The sequence below is a fragment of the Archocentrus centrarchus genome, chromosome 7, assembly GCF_007364275.1.
Source record: "Archocentrus centrarchus isolate MPI-CPG fArcCen1 chromosome 7, fArcCen1, whole genome shotgun sequence".
NCBI classification, from domain to species: domain Eukaryota; kingdom Metazoa; phylum Chordata; class Actinopteri; order Cichliformes; family Cichlidae; genus Archocentrus; species Archocentrus centrarchus.
The window spans coordinates 34,880,523-34,904,805 of record NC_044352.1 but is presented as its reverse complement, the minus strand read 5'-3'; the positions used below and the strand labels follow the sequence as shown (position 1 = coordinate 34,904,805).

The window sequence follows — 24,283 nt, the reverse complement described above, 5'->3', positions numbered from 1 at the left end:
TATTTTTTTACTCTTCTTTTTCCAGGGTGGAATGATTGTACAGCATAGATCTTTAACGACTTTAACAAAGTTTGAATCCATTTTGGATTTTCTCCAATCCACAGCCTCCACTAATATTTGATCAATTTTCTCGAAGCATGTTACACCTGTTACAGCCCCAGTCAACAAGCTTCTGGCATAATTCTGGCTGGATTCTTGACCACTCTTTTTGGGGTCATCATTTTGTTGGAACACCCAATTGTGTCCAAGTTTCAACCATCTAGCTGTTGAGTTGAGGAGAAGTTGAAGAATTTGGAGGTAGTTCTCGTTCTTCGTTACCCAGGGTTCTAGGTAGCGCCCGACCTTGCTGAGGTGCCGGGCTGAGAATTTCTGCTGTTTGTGCTGTTAGTTTCCCTGGCTGCACTAGTCTGCATGCCAAAGTAGTGCTTGTATGAATGAGGTATGTTGTATAAAGTGCTTTGAGTGCTCAAGTATAGTATGAAAGTGCTGTATAAGAACCATTCTATTTATTTAATGGTTACACTTCTCCTGTGGTATCGAATGCCATTTAGTCCCCAAAGACTTTTAAGAAAGCTGAGAAAATCCATATTTCTGTATTTCTTTGTAATTTGCTGGGGAAAACTGGAACACCTTATTCACACGCCCATTCATGTACGCTAGAGGTTGGTTAATTTATTTTAAAATGTAGGTATTGGTTATAAAACGTGCCTGCAAAAACAACCTATGAGGTTGTTTCTTAAAGGAGGACAGGCTCATTCCAGGAGTTTCCAGTTCATAATATAATATTTTGACAGGTACTATATCTGGCACTTTAGCTCAAAGAAGCCCAAATTACCATGACATTCATGTCCATGATGAGTGTATATGGAAACTTGTGACCAGAACTGTAGATTTTGGGTGGACACAGGGGACACCTCCCTCCCACATCCCCAATGCCACCACCAATATTTAGAACATATGCAGCCCCCATTTCCCAGTAAGTAGCACTTAATGTGACCACACGCTCTATTGTGGTAAATGTAATCATTCTTCCAACACACAAACCTATGGTGATGTCAGTCAGCAGCTGCCTCTCTTCTGCCCTGTGCACAAGCAAGCAGACTGATAACCATCAACCATTAGTTTGCTAACTAATTGTAGGATAATAGTGTGTCTTTTTTGTAATCAGTGAGCAACACTTCCTAAAAATCAGAGAAGTTGGGGAAAGAGTCTTGGTGAAACACATCTGCATTATGACTTCAGCTGTCACTGAGGGGAACAGGTGCTTCATTCTATTTAAATTGGTTTCCTCCCCAAATAAAATACACAAAAAATAACCCAGTCAGTCAAAACCAGGCAATTCATGTGTGTTGAGGGATAATATTAAATGAGAAATTTAAGAATAATTATTTGAAAGCATGACAGATTAACCAAGAGTATCCATTGTATTTTGTACTATATATTTCTAATTTTCACCTGATGTCCTGATGGTTTTCTTTACATAAATAAAGATATTTCCACCATAAATGGATGCAAATATTGTGTAAGTCTCCACATTAAAATTCACCAAATGTGTGGGGAAAAAAGTCTCTAATGCCCAAAATTTCCAGGGAAAGGACAACCACACCTAATGTGTCCCCTCCTCCAAATGCTTATCTACAGCCATGGTTAGTTACATTTATTGATAGACTGGGCAAAGGACCTTTGCTTTGTGCTGATTTTGCATGTTTGTAGCAGTCCAAGTGTCTTACTGTCTCTGTGTACTCTGGTGATAAAGTGCTCCCCACCACACAGTGCTGCACTGAAGTTTGTCTCCATTTTCATGAATGAAACCTGGAAGCATTTAAATGGTGACTGATTCACAGAAATCTCACTGAAATTAAATAAACCTTCAGATTGTTATTTAAAAAGTGACTCACTGAATGTGTCACTGTGCGTGAAGATGTATTTTGTTTTTCTCACTTGAGTTATATGAATTTTAATGTATTTATTTTACAAAATGACATTTTCTGTCTCATCCTCCCCCTCCATCTCTCAGGTCTCAGTGGGGATCCGGCAGACCTGGAGCATCGGCACCAAACATTCGGCAAAAACTTTATCCCCCCGAAAAAGCCCAAGACTTTCCTGGAGCTTGTGTGGGAGGCCTTACAGGACGTCACACTCATCATCTTGGAGGCCGCCGCCATCATCTCCCTTGGCCTCTCTTTCTACCAACCTCCTGGAAAAGAAAGCGAATGTGAGGATGTGGGCAAAGGGTGGGGTTGCTGGTTTGGGAGGGTGTGATAGAAAGTCTGTCAGCAAGACTGGATGTTTTAGGGACAAATCTGTAAGTGAAAAACACTGAAGATGAGGGATGGAGAGAAGTAGAAGGAGACAAGTGAGGAAGAAAATTAATCATCCGGGGGGGTGGGGGGTCAAGACAGAGGAGGAGGCTAAGGTTATATGAAGAAAATACACCAAGGACTGGAACAGGAAACAGAGGAAAGGGAGAATTGAATTAAGCCAGCGTATATTTGTTCAGCATTGTCGGTTGCCTTGAAATGATAATGGCAGTGGAAGTAGAGAAGTCATAAGTTGATAATGGAACGTGCAATGGAAAGGTAGCACACCACTGTACAGATTCCAGTAGACCCATTTTAATCAATATCAGCCCAGCATGGTTCAGATGATTCTCATGACATATTCACATGCTGTGTGTACTACTATGTGCTTCAGATGTTTTCTGTACCTGGTAGCTGGTCTGTACATTGTTTTCTATAAATGGTAAATGGACTAGTTCTTATATAGCGCTTTTCTACTCAGTCAGAGCACTCAAAGTGCTTATACAACACGTTTTACATTCACCCATGCACTCCCATTCATACAAGCACTTCCATATTAACTAAGCTAAGTGCTTTAATTATCTAACATTCATACTCCGACAGTCACGTCAGAGAGCAACTTGGGGTTAAGTATCTTGCCCAAGGATACAATGGCATGTAGCCTGGAATTGAACCGCTGACCTTCCGATCAGTAGATGACCTGCTACCTACTGAGCTACAGCCACCCATATAAAAGGTGGTAATTAAGCAACTTGTACTTGTACTCTGTTGATGTTCATTTTCCTGTTGTTTGGGTAAACTGAAGAGAAGTAATAAACTAATTACCTTCTTTGATTAAAGAATAAATATGAAAGCACATTAATACAATAGACAAAAGCTGAAGAGAGAAAATAAAAAGGCTCACCACTTTGGGTCTGTTCATCACAATGAAGGGTCATGATAGAAAGGAACTGGTTTGTGTAGAGGATGCAGATATGGCTCAGTGAGAAACCCCATTTTAGAAAGACCTGCAGCTGACAGCCACACATGCAAACAAAGAGTGGTGAGACATAAGCACGTGTAGTCATCAGATGATGCTGAACCCTAGTCAAATGCAGCCCCTGCAGTTCTAAGCCTAAGCCATATTGTTTGTTTGTGCTTATACCCAAATGTCTTACTCTCTGTGACTCACCAGAAAGAATGATGAGGTTTCGATATTTATCTGATATGTAGTGGATGACCCTTTTATTTCATTTCATTTGCTTCCCATTTTAAATTTGATAACTTTTTGGATAACAGCTATTGCTTTAACAAGGTTATTCAAAGAATATCTAATAACTAACCATAAACACCTCCCCCGTCTTCAGCATGTGGGAATGTGTCGACGGGCGCGGAGGATGAAGGTGAGGCAGATGCTGGCTGGATCGAAGGCGCTGCCATCCTGCTTTCTGTCGTATGTGTTGTCCTGGTGACGGCGTTCAACGACTGGTCCAAAGAGAAGCAGTTCCGGGGTCTACAGAGTCGAATCGAGCAAGAACAGAAATTCACTGTTGTGCGAAAAGGAAATGTTATCCAGATCCCTGTGGCTGACATGGTAGTGGGGGACATGGCTCAGGTCAAATATGGTAAGGAATCCATTAGAAGGTCTTATTATATTTTAACCATTTACAGTTTTTATTTTTTATATTGTTGTTATACCGTCCATCTGCCCAGTCTGTCCAGGCATCTGTCTGTGAGATTTTACCTTTCCGGTCTGTAGACTCCAAAATCACAAGGAGTTGAGCCATGAAATTTGCCATGTGTTCTTTACTCTTCAGAAATATACAACACAATATTCATATTCCTGGATGTTTAGTACCCTCTGTACACTTTAACTGTATTTAATATACGCTAATGATATGCAGCCTCTTTCTCATGCCTGATTGGCTTGGTCTAACCATGTGATCATATTGTGCTGTGTGATTAACTATACTTACTTGACCATTATTGACTGAATTGGAGAAAGCTGGGATTCCACATATCTAACAACTGATGGAAATGAATATGTGCCCGAAAATCAAAGTGACAAAAGTGATGTGGCAGGCTACTCCATTTTGCCGAAATTTCATTGCAGCAACTCAACGATGGCCCCCAAGTGCTTGTTTCCATGCCTGACAGTGTCAGGTCATGCTCCTAATGAGATGACCGATGGCGTCTCCTCCCAGATCTGGACCAGGACATCACTGAGGTTTTGGACAGTCTGAGGAGCAAACTGTTGGCATCAGATGGACAGAAACATAATTTGCCAGAGGTGCTCTATTGTTTTTAGGTCAGGTGAGCATGGGGGCCAGTCAGTGGTGTCAATTCCTTCACCCTCCAGGAACCAGCTGCATACTCACACCACAGGAGGCTGGGCACTGTTGTGCACGAGGAGGAACCCAGGAGCCAGACAGTGTGACAGTGGGTCCAAGGATTTCATCCCAATACCTAATGGCAGTCAGGGTGTTGCTGTGTAGCCTGTAGAGGTCTGTGTGTCCCTCCATGGATATGCTTCCCCAGACAGTGAGCACAGGGCCCCAGAAGACGTCGGGGCTTCAGGCCACCCTCATGAAGTCTGTTTCTGATTATTCGGTCAGAGACATTCACACCAGTGGCTGCTGGACATCAGTAGGGCTCTGGCAGTGCTCATCCTGTTCCTACTTATGCAAAGGAGCCTGCTGATGGGTTAAGGACCTTCTATGGCCCCGTCCAGCTCTCCTAGAGTAACTGCCGGTCTCCTGGAATCTCCTCCATGCTCTGAGACTGTGCTGGGAGACACAGCAAACCTTCTGGCGATGGCACGTATTGATGTGCCATCCTGGAGGAGTTGGACTACCTGTGCAGCCTCTGTAGAGTCCAAGTATGGCCTCATGCTACCAGCAGTGACACTGACCCTAAACAAATGCAAAACTAGTGAAAAACAGAAAAGATGAAGAGGGAAAAAATGTCAGTGTCCTCCACCTGTAAACCATTCCTGTTTGGGGGTTGTTTCATTGTTGCCCCTCTGGTGCACCTGTTGGTAATTTCATGAACACCAAAGCAGCTGAAACTGATTAACAACCCCTCTGATACTTACTGACCAGATCAATATTCCAGAAGTTTAATTGACTTGATGCTGTACTTTGATTAAAAAGTTTTCCTTTATTTTTTTATGCGCTGTATAAGATAAACAAGTGGATTAAAACTGATATATGTATGTCTGTGTTCAGGTGACCTGCTGCCAGCTGACGGTATCTTGGTCCAAGGCAATGATCTGAAGATAGATGAGAGCTCTCTTACAGGAGAGTCTGATCATGTACGCAAATCTGTGGATAAGGACCCCATGCTGCTCTCAGGTTTGTTGTTGTTCACAATGTTGTTTTTTGCTGGGGGGGGGTCAACAGCAGCTGAAGATTCAAAATAAATATTTACATATTACACGTTTAAGTTGTTGGTGTCCAAATTTTCAATTTGCTAATGCTGATTAAACTCGAGGCTTGTTTAAGTCTTTAAGTACACCTTAAAGTACTCAGAACCCCTCGGCAATGCGGGGAGTTTTAGTGTCCTTTAGCTCACTGTTTGTTATACTTAATTGTTTTCTGTCACCACGTTTCATCCCAGCAACCAATGAAAAAGCTCTGATAAAGTACCTCTACCTGTCTGCCTAACAAAGCATCAGGCAGAGAGGTAGCTGTAGCTTTTAAACAAAAAGGAATATATGGTGGCTAATTTTTAGTTTGCACATGCATGCAGCCTGAGTTTTCCCCATGTTACTCAACTTAAAGTGTGCATAAAGTTGTGAGGATGATGCACATCCTGGTTATGTTATTAATTATTCATAACAGTCTGGCAGAGTTACTAAAAGAAAAACTATACACACATATTGCATTTATAAATACTATGGGTCACCAAGTCAAGGCTCCGCAGCTTTTTGCCATCAATTCAAAAGTCAAAGAAAGACAAGTTAATACTTTGGTGACTGAGTCCAAGTCTCAAAACTCAAGTCTACACTCTGGCTGAGGGTTAGGGTTAGAGTTAATGTTAGGGTTAGGCTTAGCCCTCATTTTTTTCCTTCACTTTTTTTTTTTGTTGATATTTGTAACTATTTGAGATCAACATTTTGCACATATCGCATATCTGTTATTTGAATCTAAACTAGCTGTGTTTCTGTGTTAAAGGTACCCATGTAATGGAGGGCTCGGGGAGGATGCTGGTGACAGCTGTTGGTGTCAATTCCCAGACAGGCATCATCTTCACTCTCCTGGGAGCTGGAGAGATGGAGGAAGATGGGAAAGAGAAGAAAGGCAAGTAACCCAATAGAGATGCTAAATTTATGAAAATGGTGTTTTCAGACTTTTATTAATAAAAGATAATTTTGTTGAAGATGCATTTCAGCATCATGGTAGTTTTAAATGCCTATATAGGAACATATTTTCATCATATTATTGATATATGCAGTATTGTTCTCGATAGTAGAGGATGTCAGCAGATGAAGCGATAAAGCTCTCTCATTCATCTCCTTTGTCTCCCTGAACGAAGCCCTCAAACTGCTATTAAGTACACACAGTCATAGATGGATTACTGAACAGGCCTTATGGGCCTGGGGGTCAGGGCAGTAACACTGGAACCTCTGTTTGCAACAAGGTTAAAATTAAGTAAGCGTGAAACACGTATTAGAAACAAGATTTTAGTTAACTGAAATTAAAAAAGACTAAAATGAAAATTCACAATCTGGTATCCTTAAAAAAACCTCACTAAAATAAAATAAAAACACAGGAAATGTCTTTAGTTAATTTAGTCAAAATTTCCAGCTCAAGTGTGAAGCGTCTTTGGCACATGTATTTTTTTTGAGAATGGGATGTTGGTGTGACCAGGAGTCAAGTGTTTGCAGTTAATACTGGGGTGGATCTTTTTATATCTGCCTCCAACAAATACTGCCCATAATATAACGACTTAAAATACTGACACTAATAAAAAGCAAACCAAATGGTAACATTTTTGAATAATAATAACTAAACTGAAACTAGAAAACCCACTTTGGAAACTAAATGATATGGGACTGAACTGAGGAGAAAACACTAAGAGTAACTAGTAAGAGACGCAAAACAACCTCAGAGTCATAGAACAACCACAAAAATTCACCAAACGACCACAAAGAGACACACAAAAGCACTAAGGCACACAAACTGACCTGATAAAGATGCAAAATGACTACAAAGATACACAAAGTGACCACAAAGAGACAAACACCCACTAACAGAAACAAAATAATCATCCAGTAGAAAAGTAAAAAAAACACACAAAACGGACCCAAAAGTCAGAAAGCCCACCATAAAAAGCAGAACAACTGCAGCTACAGCTACAAACACACAGTGACGCAAAAAGACTACAAAGGACACAAAATGATAAAGAAAAGAAAACTACAAAACTACAAATGACACAGCCATCTTGTTTTGTGACTGCTTCAGTAGGGAGGTCTTGCTTTTATGGCGGGGTGGGGGGTGGGGGGTAGGCTGTTACATGTCTGTGCCCAGGGGCCCATTGTTTCATAATCCATCCATGCTCACACATTGCGGCATGCGTGTGCTGGGATGTGTGTGTGTGTGTATGTGTGTGCAGGGTTAGCTGGGTGCCTGAATGATTTCAGATAAGAGCTTCAACAGGAAACACACGAGTTTAACCTCATAGATAATTTAGCCCACATCCTCGTCATCCCTCTCTCTACTACCCGCTTCCCTGTCTCTTTTGCCACTTGTTTTCTCGTGCTCCCCATCTTCTATCTGCCTATCCATCATTCTCTGAGTCTCTCAGTTTCTCTTGTTTACCCCATTCCTGTGCCCTCTTTCACTTTCCTATCTCTGGCAGTGCCCACTAGTGTTTCTCCTCCACACCCTTAATCTGAGAGAGAGAGGGAGAGGCTGCAGATTGAATCAATTATTGAAAGAGCAGGGGAGAGTGAGGCAGCTGGAGAGTTTCAGGGAAGAGTGTTGGTTGGTCAACGCATGAAGCATTAGTCTGTGCTGTTCTGTGGGAGCCTTGCAGTCAGAGCAGAGCTGCAGACAGCAGAAGCTACAAATACTTTCAGAAGCACTTAAGGTTAATATCATTACTAGTGCACTCTTCCATGCCTCTACAGTACCGCTGCAGTTCTCCCTTCTGCACTGGAATGCGTCTGCTATTGTTGGCATCTTAAAAAAGCAGAAAACATCTTCCTGGAATGCAGAAATGGATGATGCTTATTTTATTAAAGAAATACTCTCACGGCTTGTTGTCCTCATTCTGTTCCCAAAGTGTTTGTTGTGTTCTGGGATGTGTTGCAGCTCAGTGCAGCTGCCTCTGTGGGCTGGATCGTTCAGACATTCATTTACTGGAACTAATACATTATTCAGAAGACTTCTACAAATGCCAGAACTTGTTAGTTTTCCTCATGCAGTGGGATTTTGCTATGGGGCTGTTTACGTTTCTTCTTTAATCTGTCTCTATTTTAAAGTTACATCCAATTTATTTTTTCATTCTATGCAATAAACATTCAGAGCTGTGCATACAAACACATTCACTACTTGAGTTTTTTATTCTTCATTTGCTGTCTTTTGTTTTTCCCTTTTTGCCAAATCCTTTCATGTGCCCCTTCCCAAAAAAACCTTCCTTTGTCACACATTTACCCAAACAGAGGAGAGTACTGAATTGCTCATCACTACAGATGCCAGTTACACCACAGTCACCAATGGTATGTGAGCATAAAGTTATCCGCCCTGCTCCTTTCCTCAACCAGTGAATGGACCCCACAGTGTACACAGTGAAAGTGACAGTGCCCTATGATGCCACTTAGGTGATATCGCCATTTTAATGTTTTTCCTGCAGCATCATTTTGATGTCGCTCTGGGACTATCATTGCAACTGACCAATCATGTCATTGTGATGTCACAGATTTAGTGGATTTTTTTGAGTTCACGTTTCATCCGTATTCAGGCAAAAGACAACGATTTGGTTAGCTTAGTCAAAGATTGTGGCAAGTAGCGTGGAAACGTCTGAATTTTTAACCAAATATAAAGTAGTTTGGTATTTATTCCACACTGGTTCCAGATCAACTGTCACCCGCCAGTCCCCACCCCCTGCAGTCAGTTCACTTCAGCTTTTTCTACAGCGCCAAATCACAACAGCAGTCATCTCAAAACATTTTATATTGTAAGGTGAAGACCCCACAATATTAGAGAGGAAACACCAACAATCAGATTATCCTCTATGAGTAAGCACTTGGTGACGGTGGGAAGAAAAAAAACTCCTTTTTAACAGGAAATAACCTTCAGCAGAACCATGGAGGCGCAGCCGTGTGTCGTGACCACCAGTTAGGGGTGAGGGGAAAGAGAAGGGACAAAATATAAACTATGGCAACGAGAGAAGACAAAAAATAATGATGTGCAGCAGTGGGACATGAAGTGAGTGGAGAAGAAATGCTCACTGCATCACAGAAAGTCTCCCCGCAGCCTACAGCAGCATAATTAACCATAATTCTCGAGATCACCTGATCCAGCCCTAACTATAAGCTTTATCAAAAAGGAAAGTTTTAAATCTAATCTTAAAAGTAGACAGAGTGTTTGTCTCCCAAATCCTAACCGGGATCTAGTTAGACAGAAGAGGGGCCTGAGAGCTTAAAGCTCTGCCTCCCAGTCTACATTTTGAAACTCCAGAAACCACATGTAAGCCTGCAGTCTCAGAGCAAAATGCTCTGTTAGGATTATATGGCACTATGAGGTCTGTAAGATATGACAGGGTCTGATTATTCAAGATTTTGTATGTGAGGAGAAGGATTGTAAATTAAATTTGAGATTTTACAGGGAGACAATGAGTGTGTGTAGGTGAAATATCATCTCACATCCTGATAGAATCCTGTAGTCCAATTTAAAAAATAATGGAAAATAGAGAAAACACAGATTGGTTTTCATTAAATACAACCTTTCACGAAATTAACAGTGATAGTGATCATGAAGGCAAACTCCTCCCATCTGTGGCCCCCCCTCTCAGGCTGATGAAACACAGTTCCAGTGATGGTCCCAGGGCAACACTGATGTTGTAAGAACACCTACTGTGGTGATATCAGATTGTGCGATGGATTAATACCTATGAAAATGTCTCTCACTCTCTTGTATGACCCAGTGTATGAAGTATGAACTGTTCCCTTTAATATTGTTTCCGTGCTTTACTGTTTCTGCAAGTTTATCGCAATTAATATGCACTATTTATTTTATTATTTCTGCATTTTCTAGCCCTTTATGTCTCTGTCTAACTTGGCCTCCTTTTGTCTCAGGAAAACAACCTGATGGTGCAGTCGAGAACAATCAGAACAAAGGTAGAGGCTCATATGTGCTTGGAGTTTGGTTTGAATGTGGATCATCAGGTGTAGTGCTGAAGACAGTGACAGTATTTTTAATTGTGTGCTTTTCCAGCCAAAAAGCAGGATGGGGGCGTTGCCATGGAGATGCAGCCTCTGAAGAGTGCAGAAGGAGGAGAGGTAGAGGACAGAGAGAAGAAGAAGACCAATGTCCCAAAGAAAGAGAAGAGTGTGTTGCAGGGAAAGCTCACAAAGCTGGCTGTTCAGATTGGCAAAGCAGGTACACAGCTCATCCCTTTACTGGGCAATTTTTCATGCCCTTGTAGTTTACGTGTACTCTAAAAATGAGCACGGAGTAGAATCTGCAGCTGCGTGTCCCACTGGGCTTTTGTTGCAACAATGTATGGCTTTCTGAGTATGAATTGTGGGAGTAGTGTGAAACTTTGCACATAAGGTGTGAAGAGTCAGGTAGAATGATGTTGTTACTGTTCAAGGACAGACGTGTATGCAAGATGATGTTCTTAGCCGCTACAACTTGCACTGGAATGTGAACGATGGGTTTTTATTTGCTTGTTACTTCAGGCCCAACATAAAATGCATGTCAGAGAAGTCTTGACTGAGCGACTCTGATGAGTTGTCTCTTCTTTAATCTCCCTGCAGGTTTGGTGATGTCAGCCATCACCGTCATCATTTTGGTGCTGTTCTTTGTCATCAACACGTTTGTCGTTGAAGGTTTGTGTTTATGCAGCTTTCCAGCACACGCGCTCTCTCATTTCTGTTTTACCCACAACAGTGTTTTCCTGTCATGTTCAATGTTTCCTGCTCTTCTAGCTTTAATATGCAGTTTGCTTTGTGTTGCAGGTCACTCATGGTTGCCAGAGTGCACTCCAGTATACATCCAGTACTTTGTCAAGTTCTTTATCATTGGAGTCACTGTTCTGGTCGTGGCTGTCCCAGAGGGCTTACCTCTTGCTGTCACCATCTCTCTGGCTTACTCTGTCAAGGTACACACACCTGTCAGCTTTAATGAATGATTCGCCGCATGGACATGTGGGAGCTGCTGGTTCTTTAACCGGTCACACAGTGAGATTCCCAGGAAAAACAGTCTGTGCTAAAGTGTGAATCTGAATACTGTATATATGAAAGGAATGCACAGTCACACCACCTAAATCAGCAGGATGGACAGCCATAGCATTTGGACAGTATGTGTCATTTGAATGCATCCAATCTGTAGTGTCAGTCTGAGTTTGAGGTCCTCGCTGAAATTTCACTAATCCGGATCCTCTGAGTGTCAAACTGTCAAATTCCAGATCAGATGTTTTGTATGAACATAAGTGGAAGGGTTTCTTTTTTACCCCCAGCATTACCTGTCAGGTTACATACAGGACCTTTTTAATTTATTTTTAGCCTGTCATGTCTGGCAGTTTTCACAATCAGAAATATGATCCAAATGCACTGTTGTGCCAAACATATTTGCTTTTACAAGAAGAGGTCTATAAGTTAATGTTTGTCTTTTTCTTTTATTTATTCATTCACTTTGATTATTGTTCACAGAATATGACAGCCAGGTCTGACAGGAAGGAAAGAGTAAGAGAAGAAGAAGAGAGAGAAAAGAGGGGAGAAAACAAAAGCAATAAGGGGACGGAGCTAGATACACACACAAAAACATATTCACATATATACACACACACACACACACACACACACACACACACACACACACACACACAATCTTGCTGTGTTATATTGTGACGTCATGCTCTCTGATTGGGTTGTTTGATGGGGAGAGTTGCAGACAGTTCTCAGGCCTTTAAAACTCTGTCTATCTTGAGTTTTTCAGATGAACAAAAACAGCTGGATTAGCTCTTACGCTTTTTCTCCATTCTTTCTGATAAGATAAGCTTCATACTGAAACAATGACAAGAAGGCAAACAATATAGTCTTCCATAATGTTTAATCTTGATGTTTACTTGATTACTAACCTTGGAAAAGAGAGTGGAATCGAATAGAGCTCAGACAGTGAAGATCAATATTCACCGATACTGATGAGATTTGAATATGGAGAAGTGGATTGAGTTATCAGCTAGCAAGCTTGTTTAGCAAGGTGCATCCGTTGAATGTGTGGGTGTATCTCAATGCCACATATACAGAGGTAGTACTTGTGTACTTAATAGTTTGCACTTAAGTTCACTCGGCAGTCCAGACTTGCAAGGATGGGAGGGTGCAGCCCACAGTTAAGACAGCAGCATACCTGGTGATATCACAGCCCAGCTCAGCTCCAGTGTGTCTTTTACTGCTTTACCCCCTTACTTTCACTATTTAATTAATACTTACAATGGAATTTCTACACGATATGCATTAGGTTAGATATAACCTAATTGAAGTATATCCTGTGTTTAATTTCCACAGAGAGTCCTTAACTTTAAGTATTAGCTCAATTTTAATAGGTGAGTTTTTAAAAACTTCACCCGAGGCACAGTTATAATGGGAAAAATTAGTGATAGAGACCAAAACTGTTTTTCTTTTTTTTTTGCACCAAGCTGTAAGCATGTTTATTTCAGCTGTCAAGTCAGGCATTTTGACATCGGGGTTTATGGGGACGGACTCACTTTCAGAGCCTGCCTCATGTGGCTATTAGAGGAAGTGCAGTTTTGACTGAGAGATCGTTGCTTGGTCTGTTCTTAAATATGACGGGTGCCTTCACACACACTGAGGGACACAAAATGATGTTCTGGGATAGTGCCTGCAGCTTATGAAACCAGATGCCACTGATTTCAGTGTTTCTTCCACAAATCCTTTGACTCATCATTGCAATCTTTGTTCTATCCACTTGAAAAGTGGTATGCATCCTGTTTCAGTCACTTTTACAGTCACGTGTACAAGGTCAAATGTAATTTAAGGCATGATAAGTATAGCACATGTCATGCAAAAATAAAATCTGAGAAATTCTTTGCTAAATATACAGTACATTTAAACTACAAAGTAAAAATAAAACCTCAGAATGCAATCTAAAAGGGCAGAAATGTAAAAAATTTAGAATTCAAAAATGACCTGACAAAAGGCCACTGCATTGTTTCAATAAGGAGAGATTATTTGGAAGAACTGAACATGATTTATTGAGAAACAGAATTCAGTTAAGCTATTTGGTGATTAGACTCAGATGACCTATCATAGCGAGACAAAATCCCAGCAAAGATAGTAATTAGGACAGGACCCCCTGGACTCTAGATGCTGGTGGGTGAGGCGGAGATGGAGAGGCGGTGGGTTGTATGCATCAGTGTCTGAAAGGGAGACTGACAGAACAGCAGTGAGAGTAGAGGCTGATTGACTCAAATAAAGCAGGCAAGAAGATGATTGGACTAGAGAATGATATCAGCAGCAGTGGGAAAGTGGAAGTGATGTAAAGAATAGTCTAGCAGCGGAACACGCAGGAAAGCAGGCAGATGAGTGATTACACATCTTCCTTATTGAACTTACGCATAGGGAAGATAGGTTAAAAAAAACATATATATATATATATATATATATATTTCTCTCTCTTGTTTTACTTCTTGTGAGGGTTATGTTGTGGTTATTTATGTCCTTGTGTGTTATGTCATTTTAATGTTTCAGAAATTAAAGCATGGACTATTTTGTCTGGATCCCACCTTGACATGGCTGCTCTGGTTGTTGCTATGTAAGATGAAATGCAGATATTGTATTCTATTGATATTTAATTGTCTGTTAAAGTGGAACAGTAAGTGCTTTTACAGACAGAAATCAGTGTCTGGATTTGCAGAAAAAAGCTAATAAATAAATAATTGATCACATATGCCAATGTGATCATTTATTTGTTACATGCCCTGACAGAACAAGGCAAATATGGGTATTATCTGTCTAATTATGATCGTTGATAATATTGGTCTAATGGAAGTTTTAAAGAAAAGAAGATCAAGGATTGAGCCTTGAGGAACTCCACACAAAAGCCAGGTCTGTTTTCCAGTCTGCCCATTAATCCTGAACGGTCAACTGTGCCAAAAAACAGCATCTAAAGTGAAAAACTGTTTCAACAGTTTTCTAGCCGAATTTAATTCAGAACCTTCATAAAGTGTCCATCTAGTCTCCGATAAGACAGTATATTTTAATGTATACTGTTAGTCCAGTCCAAGTATTTTGTGTAATTCAGCACTTATTGGACAGTGTTTCCTGCAAAAACAGTATCTTAAATGAAAATCAGCATCATATCTGCTCCTGAAATCAAAAAGTTACTGAGATTTTCCTCCCCCCCCGCCGCCTTTTTTACTTCTACAATCCATTTCTCTCTATCCTTCTATACGTCCTCTATCCTCATTCACACATCTCTCTGCACTTCATTGCTGTCATTTATAGAAAATGATGAAGGACAACAACCTTGTAAGGCACCTGGATGCTTGTGAGACTATGGGGAATGCTACAGCCATCTGCTCCGACAAGACAGGCACCCTGACCACCAACCGCATGACTGTAGTGCAGACTTACGTAGGTGAGTACAAGTGAAAATTCATAAATGGCGTGCTGAACATGTGTTCAATGTAATGCTAAGTATGAATAAATCTTTTAGAAAACAGTTCTCACAGCATTAGAAGAGAAGTAGAACTCATGTAACCCAGTTTTTATTCTTATCATTAAATAAGTAGTTCCCAAAGTGGATATGGTGGCACACTATAAATGGATAACTCAGAAACTGCTGTAGTTGCAACACATGTATCTCAGACACTTAAAAGGGATCCATTATGAACATTTCCAGCTTGAATTTTTCATACTTGGATTCTATTAAAGTAGCTTTGCGTGATTCAAAGTTCAAAATAATCCTTTTTTACTTTATACCATGCCTTCTCATCAGCCTTTTTTGGCACATATCCCATCTTGTATTTCTAACCTATTCTAACAGTCATCAGCAATTGCCATATAATATTTGTTGATATTCTTTAGACCTTTTTTTTTTCAATAAAAGTGAATTCAGGTGTTTTAAACTTCCAAATAACATTCTGTTTAAATCAAACCTTTATTTATTATAATATAATATGATTCAGGACATTTTTATGTGTAGTCCTATATTGCATTTACTTACAGTCTAGCTCTGTTGAATAAATAGAAAAATTATATAAGCTGACCTGTTTGAACCTTTGGCCTCATTAATTGAAACAGTAAATTAACCGAGCACAAAAAGTAAGGAAATTTGTTTGGTCAATTATTTCTTTGTTGTATCAATGCTTCTGGGCAATAAATCTTATACCATTGGAAAGCCTGTTTATTCCCTTTAAATGGAGCCACATTTGTAAGGAAAATGCATTTGTGGGTTGAGCAGCAGAGTTGAGTTTGTGGGTTGTGCCCATGAAAAACTTGCCAGTTCTCCTCTGCCAATTCCAACCAGCTTGTTCTGCTGGTGTTGTTTATTGGATTGGATGATTGAAGTTTGAAGAAACAAGACATATCGGCAATTTAACAATGAATTAATTTAACAAACAGGGGCCTTAGTATCATTGGAAGAACCATGCACAGCCACAACAGCCTGGCACCCCCCCCTCATGCTGGTCACCAGCCTGGTCGCACACTTCTGTGGGATGGCATCCTGTTCTTCAACCAGCAGTTGTCACAAGTCATCCAATGTAGTCATTCTGGCACGAACAGCATATCACAGCTGATCCCACTAGTGTTCAATGGGGTTGAGGTCGAGACTGCAGACAGGCCAGTCCCTCCTCTCCACTCCCAAATTCTAGAGGTAGTCTCAGTTAAACCGGTCACAGGCTGTGGAGATACGGGATTGCCAGTGATTGCAGAATCTCATCTCGATAGCTCTCTGACAAACCTGATTGTCAGCACCTGGAGTACCAGAAGCTCAAAACAAGTCAAAAGTAGAATAAGCTGTTTGGCATTAGCACAGAATATTTGGGAAGTTTTTCATACTCAACTCTGCTGCTCAACCCACAAATGCATTTTCCTTACAAATGCATTTGTGGGTTCATTTAAGGGGAATAAACAGGTTTTCCAACGGTATAAGATTTATTGCCAAGAAGTGCAAAGAAATAATTGACCAAACACAAATTTCCTTACGTTTTTTGCTAAGTTTATGATGCTAAAGGGGATAGGAATGTTGTTTATGCATGCTCCTGCTCAGTTTGGTCAGTATTATTATATCTGTTGACTTTGGTTTTTTGTAGGTGATGCACAACTGTATATAACTGTTTTAATAACTTGTTGTTGCTGTTGTTTGTTAATACAGTCTGTACTTGTAGACAGTCTCTATAGATCCACAATGAATTGTATACAGCCAAATGTGTTTTTTTGTTGTTCTTTATATTTCATGTTTCTTTTGTACGTTCAAAATTGGACTCTTGCAATATAAAACTGCACTTTCACACATTTAAGAGACTTGCAAGAAAGTCTTCAAAAAGACTTTGTGGACAGTGATAAATCAGAGACTAAGATATCTTGTCTTTTACTTCCTTAAATCCTTTTTTCCTCAATAGTGTCTAAATTTTCTCTCTTTGGTAAGCGGCCATGTCTTTCAAACACATTGTGCTAGTTTGTAACAATTACTTTCTGTCATAAATTTGTGATCACGTGATGACATCGCCAGGGATATTTTCCGGGGTTTGAAAAGCTCCTGCAGAGCCACAGAATACGTTATACAACTGTTCTCACAGGCTCAGCAGCACTCTGCATGATGAAAAAAATACCCCTTTGAAATGCTGTCAGTAATGCACTGGCACATAACTGTAATACATACATTCTCAGAAAATTTGTGTTGGCTTACATGCCATTATATCCCTAAAAGTCACCACTGAAAACAATGAAGATACTTAAAAAAATCATAGTAACCTTTTATCTTGTTTGTGACAACAAATATGCAAAGAAATATGTCAAAACAAAACAACTTTATGTCATGGGAGACTCATATTATCAGCTTGTGATAGCAGGACAAAAACAAATCTATTACTGATGTGTATTAAAGAGAGATTGTTGTTGCCAGGTGATGTGCACCACCGTGTGATCCCAGAACCTGGACAGATCAACCCCCGGACGCTGGATCTGTTAGTCAATGCTATCGCTATCAACAGCGCCTACACCTCCAAGATCTTAGTGAGTCATGTACTGACAGAGGTGCCAATGTCCTGCAGAAAGTTGTCCTCTGGTTTGATCATCCTTTAGTAAACCTTGCTTGTCAATTAATGGGAATTGTGGTTCTCTCCTTTTCATGTTCTTTTGTTTTAATATTATTTTTATACTTTCTCTGTCCTTGCTCTCCAATCAACCACCTCAACTCGCTTCATACTAACTTTCCATCAGCCACCTGATGTGGAAGGGGGTCTGGCAAAGCAGGTGGGCAACAAGACAGAGTGTGGCCTGCTGGGATTTGTATTAGACCTACAGCAGGACTATGCCCCCATCAGAGAGCAGATCCCTGAGGAGAGACTGTACAAGGTAGGGACTCATGCACCATATCCTCCATCACCAATTCGAGTTTATTTTCAGGACAGTTCAGTAGAAGTTTACAAGAAGGTTAGGTCATTGTGTATTTGAACTAATCTAACTTTGAGAATAGTCAATAGACATTATATTGTGTCTTTCAAAGTCCAGCAACAAAATGATATATTTTCACAATATTGAGCAAATTACACACAACACAAAGCGAGAACTGCATTCTGTTGCATTTTATTATGATGTATGTTGGGCTAACTGTGTTCCACTGGATGCATGGATCACACTTAGTGAGACATCACAACTGGACTCAGCAGTAGATCCATTTTTAACAGGAGAGATTTCCCAAGCAACGAATGGCAAAACATGGGGATACATTTTAGGCATTCTGTTAACACAAGAGATGCCATCGCTTATAGCAAATGTAAAGACATTAAACATTCACAGGGATACTTGCACAAATTTGTACCCTCCCAAAGAAAAAAATCATGAACAAAATATGAAATATGAAGGACCACTGTTGAAACATGTGGAAGATTTGGATCATGCAGACAGTCACAAAGTTACTGTTGTAGGCCATGCAGTGCTTTTTTCTGAATTGGCTGTAGGTGTGAATGAACGATAGAAAAAGTGTTTAGGTGCTTGAGATAATTGTTGTATGAATATTTAGATAAATGTGGATTGTAGTGTAAAGCACTTTGAGTGGTCAATAAGATTGGAAAAAACTATATAAAACCCATTACATTTCATTTTTAGACATTTTAAAAAGTTGCTTTACTGTAAGGAGATATGAGTCATCACGGCAGAGGAAATACCTGTATCTGAGAAACTGCGACATTTAATTAAAAATTTTAGCTTTTTGTGTGCAGCGTTTCAAGGCAGAGGGGTAGGTTGTATGGTATAGTTACCATATATAATAAAATATTTTTAACTTTGATTTTTGAATTTGAATTAAATTTCCCCTCACAGTGGTTGAATTTTCATGTTTAGATCCATGAAACAGGTTATTTCCAAGATTTAAATTGGGTTGCTAAGGTTGTTGTTGTTGTTGTTGCCATATGGTGCCGGTTGCTGGTTGAGGTCTTTATCTTGACCAAATTGTACCTGATATATATATATTATGTATGGAACTTCCAAATAAGAAGGGGTGTCAGACTTAGTAAACCTGAGTTTGACACCCCTGCTGTAAAGTCTTACAGGATTTTAAAAACACTCTCTTACCTGATGGTTCCTTAATGACTGAGTTTAACAGCATGCTGTCTACTACAATGATGTGAGACAAACAAACGTGTTGTTTTCCCTGGTGCTGGCAGATCACGGGGGTGACTCAAATCATCACTTATTCATAGCTACATAAGCCACAACCACTTTTCAGTGATGAAATGATGAGGGTATAGCTGATTTCCTCCACTGTATGATACGTCAACATGCTGACAGTGTAACCAGCATCATTTCTCACATTGAAACAGGTTAAAACCTTCAGGTACAACTTCAGCAAACCCTGTAGGGCTTTAAGCAGCTATTTTAAAGTCTATTTGTGAAAGTACTTTTGTGTATCACAAGTCTCTCCTGCCCCTCTCACTCAGGTGTATACATTCAACTCAGTGCGTAAATCCATGAGCACAGTGATCAAGCTACCTGATGGTTCCTTCCGGCTTTACAGCAAAGGAGCATCTGAAATCATGCTGAAGAAGTGAGTGACGGGGAGGAGGAGGAGGAGGTGGTCTGGCGTTACATGAGATCATGTGAACTAATATAACAGAAACATATCACACTGGGTTTAATGTGATCTTTTAATTTTTAAACAAAAGCTCCTCTTTTTCTCTCTTCATTCCTCTCCAGATGTTCCTATATTCAAGATGCCAATGGAGAACCACGCAGTTTCCGCCCACGGGACAGAGACGAGATGGTAAAACAGGTAAGACTTCTTCAGACTGTCTTCATTATATAATTCTAAAAGTCATTCCTCTGGGAGAGTGTAAAACCTTCAGCCATGACATTGCAACGACCACGTCTCTCTTACTTCTCCCTTATCTAGTCAGGGCAAGAATGCCCCACACAGAAACCAGGGGCCAGTTTCACAAAGATAGACTCTGACTGTTGTTTAGATAAACCACATACTCCAACCACAGATACGTGTTTAAATCCATCCAAGACCAACTTTGAGATGTTGTCAGCTCATTTGGATACATGGAATTATTACATGCTGAAACTGTCATGATAAGCACAACACTCACCTTGAATGCTGTCACAAGGATCTCCTGTCTCACTGTGTTCTGCTGCTGATAGTAGCATCATTAAATTTGTCTGTTACTTTGTAAAACGACACAAAACTCTGAAAGGAAACTGGTTTCCTGACTCAATCTGCCCACTAGCAAAAATATTCGTCACACATTACAGATAAGAAATCACACTTGGAGTCACACTAAACACCATAAGCATCACTGAACAGAATGTGACTGTGGCGTAAGCTTTGGTAGACTTATATACATTCCAAACATGTTATACGTGATGAGCGTTTGCCAGATCAGCCTTGCTGATGGGCAGCCAGTCACAATTTTAACAGCAAAACACATGTATTTGCTCCTCATACAGTTTATCAGCCTGTGCAGGCTGAGCATGGGTAATTGAAGGACAGCCTGACTGCCCTACATTTGCCTCATGATGAGCAACTTCTGCCGTGAGAAAAATAACTTCTTACACAACTTTTTTCCAGCTCAGTAGTTCAGTTTGCATTGTGGCAGCTTTATGTCACCTCCTCTTCACATCACACTCTTCCCTCAGCTGGCTGCGGCTTTGGGGTCTTTTCCTACAGTGCAGCTGGGTATTCATTATATTTATGCATTAGAGGAAGGAATGCAATGTAATGTAAATGACATGTTGTATACTGTACAATAAGCAGTGTGTGCTGGGAGGACATTGTGTGTAGATCTTCCTGATTATACCTGTAATAATGATTATTAATAGGTGATTGAGCCCATGGCATGTGAGGGGTTGAGGACCATATGCATTGCATACCGTGACCTGCCATCCAATCCGGAGCCAGACTGGGACAATGAGGCAGAAATAGTGACGGAGTTGACCTGCATCACTGTAGTTGGGATAGAGGATCCTGTACGGCCTGAGGTAGGATACTGTAGAGTGTGTTACTTTGTCTCAGTTCATGTAATTTGGATAATTCCATTTCCACTTTCATGTAGTCCACTACTTCCTACACTTGTGTAGGAAGTAGTGGACTACATGGTAAGTATAAGTACATTTAGCTGTTAGCTAGCATTAGCATGATTGTTGTGCTGTAGATTTATGCTCCTTCCACTGGCTGAAAATGTTTGATGGTCCCTCCCTTTCCACTATAAGTAGCCAAGATGCTGACAGTTGAGGGCGAGAAGTGTACACTCAGCAACTGTTATGAGTACACCATCTGGCCACTTGTCAAGCACTTCATTTAGCTGTCCTTTATAGTGTGAATGCATTTGTTCACTCAAAATAACGAGTGTCAGAACAGAAGTATGTGATTAGAGAGCTAGCTTATGTCTTTAGTTGGAATTTCAGTTTGTTCTTTGAGTTTGTTCACTCTATAATGGGACTGTGCTGTAAAAGAAACTATCATTATTTTTTTGTATGAATAAATTTCCTCATCCTCCAAGGTGCCTGAGGCCATCCGTAAGTGTCAGCGTGCAGGCATTACAGTGCGGATGGTGACTGGTGATAATATTAACACAGCCAGGGCCATTGCTGCTAAATGTGGCATCATCCACCCCGGAGATGACTTTATCTGTCTAGAGGGCAAAGACTTTAACCGACGAATCAGGAACGAGAAAGGAGAGGTAAGTAGGGGCCTTAAATGGGTTGAGTCCCAAGTCAACTTAGAGTCCATCCATACCAATATATTTTTTAACAAAACTATAAAATGATTTTACTGTGTTTACACCAAACAGCCACACTACTCTGCTCTACAAGGATGACGCAGACATTCACATATGTTGTCATCTTAGCTTTTGTACCTCAGATGTCACAGAGTGAAACATTGCACACTCATTGGTAAACAATTTGTCAATCACAAGCTGTTTGCCACTGAGTATGCACTAGTTTATTTAATTTACAAAATGAACTTCATGTTGTTTTTAATATGACTTGAAACTAGCAATCGAGATCGCAAAGTCCTCAGGAAAATGTTCACTGAGGCTGTAGAGCAAGGGAGCTGAGGGCCATTTTCCCACTGAGTTCTGTACAGTTGGACATCTCTTTGTAACCACAAGAGTCGCCACCTGCTGTCCATGAAAAAGAATGCAGGTTAACAGAACCACTGCATTAGTTTCACTCTAAGGCTACATTGTTCATATACAGTCTATCCAAAAAAAAACTTTATGTATCAGCTTATGTTTATTTAATACAAATAAATACATAAAATAAACATGATAATAAATAAACCTGATATATAAGTCATAGGTGGCAAAGTCCTATATCCGACTCAGGGACGAGTTCTTGCCCCAAGTGGAGGAGTTCAAGTATCTCGGGGTCTTGTTCACGAGTGACGGGAGAAGGGAACGGAAGACCGACAGACGGATCGGGGCTGCTTCTGCAGTGATGAGGACGCTGCACCGGTCTGTCGTGGTGAAGAGAGAGCTTAGTGTAAAAGCGAAGCTCTCGATTTACCGGTCGATCTACGTTCCTACCCTCACCTATGGTCATGAGCTTTGGGTAGTGACTGAAAGAATAAGATCGCGAATACAAGCGGCAGAAATGAGTTTCCTTCGAAGGGTGGCTGGCCTCTCCCTTAGAGATAAGGTGAGGAGTGTGGCCATCTGGGAGGGGCTCAGAGTAGAGCCGCTGCTCCTCCACATCGAAAGGAGCCAGTTGAGGTGGCTCGGGCATCTGATTAGGATGCCTCCTGGCCGCCTCTTGGGTGAGGTGTTCCGGGCATGTCCCACCGGGTGGAGGCCCCGTGGTAGACCCAGGACACGCTGGAGAGATTATATCTCTCGGCTGGCCTGGGAACGCCTTTGGGGTCTCCCCGGATGAGTGGGAGGAGGTGGCTGGGGAGAGGGAAGCCTGGGCTTCTCTGCTTAGGCTCCTGCCCCCGTGACCCGGCCCCGGATAAGCGGAAGAGAATGGATGGATGGATGGATGGATGGATGAAGGTGGCAAAGTCTGGAGGAGAAACTGCAGCTGTTTTCACAGATATTCCCAAATCTAAAATGAAACACAAAACAGGAAGCATTTCATTTCAGACACATTCTAACTACAGGAAGTACTCTGTGGGTTAGAGGTGAGGCAGCTGCGTAGATGGAGCGTGTGCAGGATGCAGCACACATGGCAGCCAGTCACTAGTGCTAAATGCACTGGAATATTAGCTGCTCTATTTCCACAGTGTATTTGAACAATAATGACATCTAAAATCAGGGAAAGTATCAAAGGAAAGATATTTTGTTTTGTTACCACTATAAAGATGTTCAGATTAGCATTAACATAGCTGTATCCACTGTAGTTAGTGCACACAATAGAAGGCAAAATTTGTATGGGTAGTGCTTTTATCCAAGCCATTTAGCTTTATCCTTTGAATTTAGCAGGATGTTTAATAGGATGGATAGCTGTTGATTAGTGTTGTGGCTCTATTTCTCTGTGGAGAATGAATTTAAATGTACACTTAAAACAGCTGTGTGTAAATGATCATTATGCAAGAGTGCAACGTGGTTACACTGAATGAAAGAGAGCAGTATGTAAGAATCAAGTGCATCTTTGATCCTTTTTATTTTTTCTCTCAGTCACACCTTTGTAGTGTGTTTGACACCTCGAATCAACAGTGACATCTAGTGAACGCACAGACTCGTTAATAGCTTCTCTTTGTCTCAAACTAACAGATTGAACAGGAGCGAATCGATAAAATCTGGCCCAAACTGCGCGTGCTGGCTCGATCCTCACCAACTGATAAACACACACTGGTAAAAGGTGAGTCTCAAAGCCAGAAATGAAAGCACACACACACATGCTCACGCACGCACGCACACACACAAACTGATTCACAGCCAATTAAAAGCTGCTTTTTTTTGTTCCTGTTTGCACCCAGGCATCATTGATAGCAGCATTGTAGAACAGAGGCAGGTTGTCGCAGTAACAGGAGATGGAACCAATGACGGACCAGCTTTGAAGAAGGCTGATGTGGGCTTTGCCATGGTAACCTGATATAATGTTCACCATGAGTGTTTATGTGGGATTAAAATGCTTTTGTCATAGCATT

The 24,283-nt window shown here is 40.8% G+C and overlaps 1 protein-coding gene across 3 annotated transcripts in view; it reads left to right on the top strand.

The window, feature by feature from the left end:
* atp2b3b (ATPase plasma membrane Ca2+ transporting 3b) overlaps positions 1-24,283 on the top strand; it is a 65,870-nt gene that overhangs the window by 16,247 nt on the left and 25,340 nt on the right. For all 3 annotated transcript variants that reach the window (XM_030734131.1, XM_030734133.1, XM_030734132.1), the window contains exons 3-19: positions 2,018-2,215; positions 3,647-3,904; positions 5,507-5,632; positions 6,455-6,580; positions 10,582-10,623; positions 10,721-10,885; positions 11,266-11,337; positions 11,467-11,609; positions 14,974-15,106; positions 17,597-17,706; positions 17,914-18,048; positions 19,632-19,738; positions 19,888-19,963; positions 21,013-21,171; positions 21,693-21,872; positions 23,907-23,994; positions 24,113-24,219. In XM_030734131.1, coding sequence (XP_030589991.1) covers positions 2,018-2,215; positions 3,647-3,904; positions 5,507-5,632; positions 6,455-6,580; positions 10,582-10,623; positions 10,721-10,885; positions 11,266-11,337; positions 11,467-11,609; positions 14,974-15,106; positions 17,597-17,706; positions 17,914-18,048; positions 19,632-19,738; positions 19,888-19,963; positions 21,013-21,171; positions 21,693-21,872; positions 23,907-23,994; positions 24,113-24,219 — 2,225 coding nt within the window. The remainder of the gene's footprint in view (positions 1-2,017; positions 2,216-3,646; positions 3,905-5,506; positions 5,633-6,454; positions 6,581-10,581; positions 10,624-10,720; positions 10,886-11,265; positions 11,338-11,466; positions 11,610-14,973; positions 15,107-17,596; positions 17,707-17,913; positions 18,049-19,631; positions 19,739-19,887; positions 19,964-21,012; positions 21,172-21,692; positions 21,873-23,906; positions 23,995-24,112; positions 24,220-24,283) is intronic.